This window comes from Sinocyclocheilus grahami, unplaced genomic scaffold (assembly GCF_001515645.1).
Source record: "Sinocyclocheilus grahami isolate Dianchi unplaced genomic scaffold, SAMN03320097.WGS_v1.1 scaffold4197.1, whole genome shotgun sequence".
Lineage (NCBI taxonomy): Eukaryota > Metazoa > Chordata > Actinopteri > Cypriniformes > Cyprinidae > Sinocyclocheilus > Sinocyclocheilus grahami.
This window is the reverse complement of record NW_015509180.1, coordinates 1-7,213: the sequence shown is the minus strand read 5'-3', so window position 1 is coordinate 7,213 and position 7,213 is coordinate 1. Positions and strand designations below refer to the sequence as shown.

General features: G+C 35.9%; 1 protein-coding gene across 1 annotated transcript in view; it reads right to left on the bottom strand.

Annotated features, from left to right (window-relative positions):
• LOC107576707 (nucleoporin Nup43-like) overlaps positions 1–4,225 on the bottom strand; it is a gene marked incomplete at its 5' end in the record, with an annotated part of 7,832 nt that extends 3,607 nt beyond the window's left edge. The window contains 6 exons of the mRNA XM_016262851.1: positions 243–394; positions 1,249–1,384; positions 1,969–2,131; positions 2,205–2,282; positions 3,976–4,074; positions 4,148–4,225. Of these exons, the coding sequence (XP_016118337.1) occupies positions 243–394; positions 1,249–1,384; positions 1,969–2,131; positions 2,205–2,282; positions 3,976–4,074; positions 4,148–4,225 (706 nt within the window). The remainder of the gene's footprint in view (positions 1–242; positions 395–1,248; positions 1,385–1,968; positions 2,132–2,204; positions 2,283–3,975; positions 4,075–4,147) is intronic.
• Positions 4,226–7,213: the final 2,988 nt, after the last annotated feature.

Here is a 7,213-nt window from a genome sequence, read left to right as displayed (position 1 = left end):
CACTGGGTCAGCTGGCCAATCAGAGCAGACTGCGCTTGTCAAAGGAGGGGGCTTTGTTGAAAACGACGTGTTTGAGAGAGGCGGGGCATAGAGGACCTACAATAATGTATTTGAAAAAGAATGTGTTTTTTGAACATTAAAGCATGTCAACATATTCTGTTACACCAAATACACAAAATAATGATCTTTAAAAAAGCATCATATGACCCCTTTAACATCTACTGAATTCAAAGGATACTCACTTTCCGCTGAATGGGCCTCTATGAGAGAGAAGGGTGTATTGCCCTGTCTCACATCCCAGATACACAGCATCCCATCCTGTCCTCCAGTGGCCACTATGTGCTGCTGGTTTGGGTGTTTATCCACACAGTGCAAGGGCACTCTGTCCCCAGTGCTGCATGAGTAGAGAAAATATGAGAAAACACGTTACGATCCAACTTTTATATGTGACCCTGCAGCACAAAAGCAGTGTTAAGTCGCTGGGGGATATTTGTAGCAATAGCCAACAATACATTGTATGGGTCACAATTATACATTTCTCTTTTATGCCAAAAATCATTAGGATATTAAGTAAAGATCATGTTCCATGAAGATATTTAGTAAATTTCCTACCATAAATATATAAAAACTTAATTTTTGATTAGTAATATGCTTTGCTAAGAACTTAATTTGAACAACTTTAAAGATGATTTTCTCAATATTTAGATTTTTTTGCATTTTCAGATTCCAGATTTTCAAATATTTGCATCTCAGCCAAATATTGTCCTATCCTAACAAACCATACATCAATGGAAAGGTTATTTATTCAGCCTTCAGATGATGTATAAATCTCAATTTCGAAAAATTGACTCTTATGACTGGTTTTGTGCTCCAGGGTCACATATGTTCTAGATAGAGAGAATTCAGACCAATTTTTGATATTGAGATGAATGTCAAAAGGACTCAAAATGCTGGCAAATAAGGTAATTTCTTATCTTAAGATGTTAAAACACTGGCAGGAAAAAAATCTATCAATAATGTGTTTATTTGAAAAGGTAAACAGCAATTTGTTAAAGTGGATCTTGAGAATATTAAGAACTGTAATGAGGATTTGGAAAATAATGAAAAAGTCACAATGGTCCTAGAAAATATACTGCAAAATATGATTTTTTTGATTCTGGTGTGAACGGACATGTTCTTCAGCTTTCTGGAGATTCAAATGAATCCAATGCTAATTATTGTTCTTAAACTAGTACGAGTGAATCATACAGAGAGAGAATTTGCGCAGGACTGTCCCTCTGCTGTCTGAAGTCCCACATCTTCAGCTGGCCGATGGAGTTAACAGTGAGGACCTCAGTCGTCCTCAGAAACGTCACGGCATGAATCGTACTGCTATCTGCGTTTTCTGTTGAAAGGCAATAACACAGTGCTATTAATATGCATTACAGGTCAAATGTAATTAAAGAATGGGTTAACCCCAAAATGAAAATTCTGTCTTGATCGGTCTCATATCATTCCAAAGATGTACGACTTGCTTTTTTAAGTGAAACACAACAATTCAGCAGAACCTCAAAGCTTTCGTCCATTGAGAGAAGCAATGGATATTAAATCAGTAAAGCTTCAAAAAGCACCATAACACAAGTCCATGACTGCTGCTCTATGGTCTACGTCTTCTGAATCCATACCACAGCTTTGTGCGAGGAACAGAATTCATCTTTTACACATAACCTTGATGGGAAGGAGAAAAGAGAAGGGCTGTTGTTCCGCATTCAAACCTATGATATTCTTCAGACCCGGAAGTCATATGGTCACCATCCAGATCTTCCATTGTACGGAAAACATCATCTTTTGTGTTCCATGGATAGAAATAAGTCACATAGGTTTGGAACATGACCGGAGGGTAAATTATAACAGAACTATGATTTCATATCAAAGCATTCATATACGAGATCTTTGTCTGTGCTACAAAGAAAGCCAGAAAACACTTACCAATAACACGGACAACTTCAGTCTGATCTGCCTTGTAAAGAATAACTCGGCCATCCTCACCCACTGACACTAGTTCAGGGCTCCTGCACACTACTGCAGTGCAGGGTGCATTATCACAGGAATATCCATGAGCCCTCTCCCACACATGAGCCAGCGACAGAGCCTAAACGCCAGTCACACTGGTCAGATGTGCTGTGCATAATGACATTTATCAGACAAACAACCAAAGCACATACCTGACAGTCAGGCTGAAGCTTAAAGACCGTCACAGCCCCGCTTGAAGATGCAGAAACGAGCCGGTCTTGATCTAGAAACTACACAGATTGTGCAAACGATGGTTTTGATTCAAATCAAACTAGTTCAAAATTAAAGACCTCATTCTCTTCTCTGACTCTGACCAAACATTTATTAGTTCTGAAGCAACGGTATTATTAGTTTTAGCTCTTATTTGAAATACAGTGGGTTTAAATATAATTTTCCAAACATGTGGCCCAAGTAGTGACTACTTTTATTAAGAATTTTTTTTTTTCTAAATACAAATATGTTACATTTATTTTGTATTAGAAAATGGATTTGCAAAACATGTTGTGACTAATACACAGTGTTGAGAAGGTTACTTTGGAAATGTAATAGGTTACAGATTACAAGTTACCCTATCTAAAATGTAATAAGTAACTATTACTTTATTAATGTAACGGATTACTTCCCTAAATTTCTAATGTTTTCAATTATTAATCATTTTCAAAAATGTAAGCCAGACAGGATTAACCTTACAGTAGTATTCAACACTGATTACTGTCACTTCATCACTTGAATTAAGATTATAATAATTTAATGTTAAAGCACAGACTTTAGCACTACTTTACTTTGAGATCATTCTGAGGTTAAATACAGATTAAAAACCAAAACCAGATATAGTTGAATAGCTATGAGACCGTATTTGAAATCAAATCTTGCATAGTTATGACAGGAAACACTGGCATCTAACAATGGCTTGGAAAAAATGTAACGATTCACTCGACTCATGATTTGATTCGATTTTATCACGTTTTATTTTAAACAAAATGAGATTGAAGACATACAGCAAATGAGAAGCTAGGTGTCCTTTTATTAGGCTATTGCTGCACGTTTCTTTGTGAAATTGACTAAACTGAATTTTTAAAACAAATGCCAAATCAAATAAGCAAGTTACATAAATAAAAGAAATCTCTTAATATGAACAAACTAAGGCTTTGTGCTCTTTCTATTTAAAATGAGAGGCAACCACTGCATTTTAATCATCGTCCAAACAAAGATGCAGCATGAGCAGTTTTTAATCTGAATTAGACTGCATAATTTCGAAATCTGAGGCAAAAACAGAGTGGTCTGATTTAGTTTTGTGAAACCAGGAGCGTGTCCCCTCCACTTTTAATATCACGTAAATTCGTCCCCCGCACATTTTCAGGCAAGTGTGATCGGTCTCATATCATTCCAAAGATGTACGACTTGCTTTTTTAAGTGAAACACAACAATTCAGCAGAACCTCAAAGCTTTCGTCCATTGAGAGAAGCAATGGATATTAAATCAGTAAAGCTTCAAAAAGCACCATAACACAAGTCCATGACTGCTGCTCTATGGTCTACGTCTTCTGAATCCATACCACAGCTTTGTGCGAGGAACAGAATTCATCTTTTACACATAACCTTGATGGGAAGGAGAAAAGAGAAGGGCTGTTGTTCCGCATTCAAACCTATGATATTCTTCAGACCCGGAAGTCATATGGTCACCATCCAGATCTTCCATTGTACGGAAAACATCATCTTTTGTGTTCCATGGATAGAAATAAGTCACATAGGTTTGGAACATGACCGGAGGGTAAATTATAACAGAACTATGATTTCATATCAAAGCATTCATATACGAGATCTTTGTCTGTGCTACAAAGAAAGCCAGAAAACACTTACCAATAACACGGACAACTTCAGTCTGATCTGCCTTGTAAAGAATAACTCGGCCATCCTCACCCACTGACACTAGTTCAGGGCTCCTGCACACTACTGCAGTGCAGGGTGCATTATCACAGGAATATCCATGAGCCCTCTCCCACACATGAGCCAGCGACAGAGCCTAAACGCCAGTCACACTGGTCAGATGTGCTGTGCATAATGACATTTATCAGACAAACAACCAAAGCACATACCTGACAGTCAGGCTGAAGCTTAAAGACCGTCACAGCCCCGCTTGAAGATGCAGAAACGAGCCGGTCTTGATCTAGAAACTACACAGATTGTGCAAACGATGGTTTTGATTCAAATCAAACTAGTTCAAAATTAAAGACCTCATTCTCTTCTCTGACTCTGACCAAACATTTATTAGTTCTGAAGCAACGGTATTATTAGTTTTAGCTCTTATTTGAAATACAGTGGGTTTAAATATAATTTTCCAAACATGTGGCCCAAGTAGTGACTACTTTTATTAAGAATTTTTTTTTTTCTAAATACAAATATGTTACATTTATTTTGTATTAGAAAATGGATTTGCAAAACATGTTGTGACTAATACACAGTGTTGAGAAGGTTACTTTGGAAATGTAATAGGTTACAGATTACAAGTTACCCAATCTAAAATGTAATAAGTAACTATTACTTTATTAATGTAACGGATTACTTCCCTAAATTTCTAATGTTTTCAATTATTAATCATTTTCAAAAATGTAAGCCAGACAGGATTAACCTTACAGTAGTATTCAACACTGATTACTGTCACTTCATCACTTGAATTAAGATTATAATAATTTAATGTTAAAGCACAGACTTTAGCACTACTTTACTTTGAGATCATTCTGAGGTTAAATACAGATTAAAAACCAAAACCAGATATAGTTGAATAGCTATGAGACCGTATTTGAAATCAAATCTTGCATAGTTATGACAGGAAACACTGGCATCTAACAATGGCTTGGAAAAAATGTAACGATTCACTCGACTCATGATTTGATTCGATTTTATCACGTTTTATTTTAAACAAAATGAGATTGAAGACATACAGCAAATGAGAAGCTAGGTGTCCTTTTATTAGGCTATTGCTGCACGTTTCTTTGTGAAATTGACTAAACTGAATTTTTAAAACAAATGCCAAATCAAATAAGCAAGTTACATAAATAAAAGAAATCTCTTAATATGAACAAACTAAGGCTTTGTGCTCTTTCTATTTAAAATGAGAGGCAACCACTGCATTTTAATCATCGTCCAAACAAAGATGCAGCATGAGCAGTTTTTAATCTGAATTAGACTGCATAATTTCGAAATCTGAGGCAAAAACAGAGTGGTCTGATTTAGTTTTGTGAAACCAGGAGCGTGTCCCCTCCACTTTTAATATCACGTAAATTCGTCCCCCGCACATTTTCAGGCAAGTGTGTTCGCATAGAGGTTTTCAAGAGTAAATATAGATTTAAATTCAAAGAGACAGGATAGTCTGTGCATGATCTGATCTGATTCGGACCCAGAATAAGGCGAGATGAACATCGCGGAGCGCTAAACACTCCGTGCAGTGTACGTTTCATTCGACTCTGTCTGGCATTACATCCCTCTGATCAGCAGCATGTGCTACATTATATTACTATAATTAAAATCTTTCTGGAAAACTAAACAGTTTCTTACAAACTTATGTGTATACACACACACACTCAGTCACCTGCAGGTCTCACACACACACACACACACACACACACACACACACACACACTCTCAGTCACCTGCAGGTCTCACACACACACACACACACTGAGTCACCTGAAGGTCTCACACAAACACACACTGAGTCACCTGAAGGTCTCACAAACACACACTCTCAGTCACCTGAAGGTCTCACACACACACACTCACAGTCACCTGAAGTCCTCAAACACACACCCCCCGACACACCACACGCCACACACTCTCTCTCTCACACACACACACTCTCTCTCTCTCTCTCTCTCTCACACGCACACACACACACACACACACACATACTCTCACACATATACATATATGCCAAAGAAAGGAAGGATGAAAATGACATAAATGTCAATGCTTTCAGCATTACATTTTTTCAGTGCTTTTCTGTTCTTGGTTTGTTCCAAGAGATTTACATAAAATTTAAAGTCATTTATAAAATATGAAAATTTTGGTGAGCCCACTTCTTCTTATGTATATAGTATTTTCGTAATAAAATAAACAAATGTGTAATAATATGTTGTACTTTAATTCAATTCAAACAATTCAATTCAATTTAAATTTTAGTTTTCTGTATAAAAAAGCACATCAATTATACAAATTTCTATCATACACTCTTATCATTTTTCTACTAATATAGAATTCCAAATCCTATAAATACAATGAAAAAGATGCAAAATAGTTTATTTTTCTTGACCTCAAAATTCACAGGTATTTGAAATATTAAGCTTAAAGTAAAGGTTAATATTTTAGCCTTTGACTCTTTGTAGTGACGCCACACTTCTGCGTCGTATTTTGTGATACAGACAAAGAGTCTAGAAGTGTTCTATACTCTGATACAGAATCAGAAGAGAGAAAACACCCGTCTGCTTGCTACACTGCTTTTATTGAATAGCTTCACTTAACCATAATTAAAACACTTATTTCTAGTGCTGTCAAACGATAAATCACGGTTAATCGCATCCAAAATTAAAGTTTTTCTTTACATATGTGTGTGTATACTGTGTATATTTATTATGTATATATAAATACACACACATGCATGTACAGTATATATGTAATATATTTAATCATTTATTATCCGCGCGTCAGTTCTGCGGTATAATGAGCTATGAAATTATTGTGGGGCAAATTAATTGTAGTAGACCATTACATTTAATAATAAAAGTACCATAATAATAATAATAATAATGGTAATAATTTAATCCATTAATAGCTGATGCCTTTTTTTTTTTTTTGATATCTCTAAGTCTCTCAAATCTCTGAGTATTTCACACGTACAGTGTGAGCACGTAAATCGTGAGCTTTGACTTTACATCGCATTCAATCTGCTTGTACTTTGGTACCTTGATAAAATCGAAAATGTGCACAAATATATGGAAGCCCGTTTCCGCCACTGAATAAAAAATAAAAAAGGTAATTGTGACTTTTTATCTCGCAATTCTGTGAAAAAAGTCAGAATTGTGAGATTAAAAAAACACAGTCTTGAAGGTAAGAAGTGGATCATCCTTCACCTGAAATGTTTGTCTTTTCATCCTGAAATGCGAGGC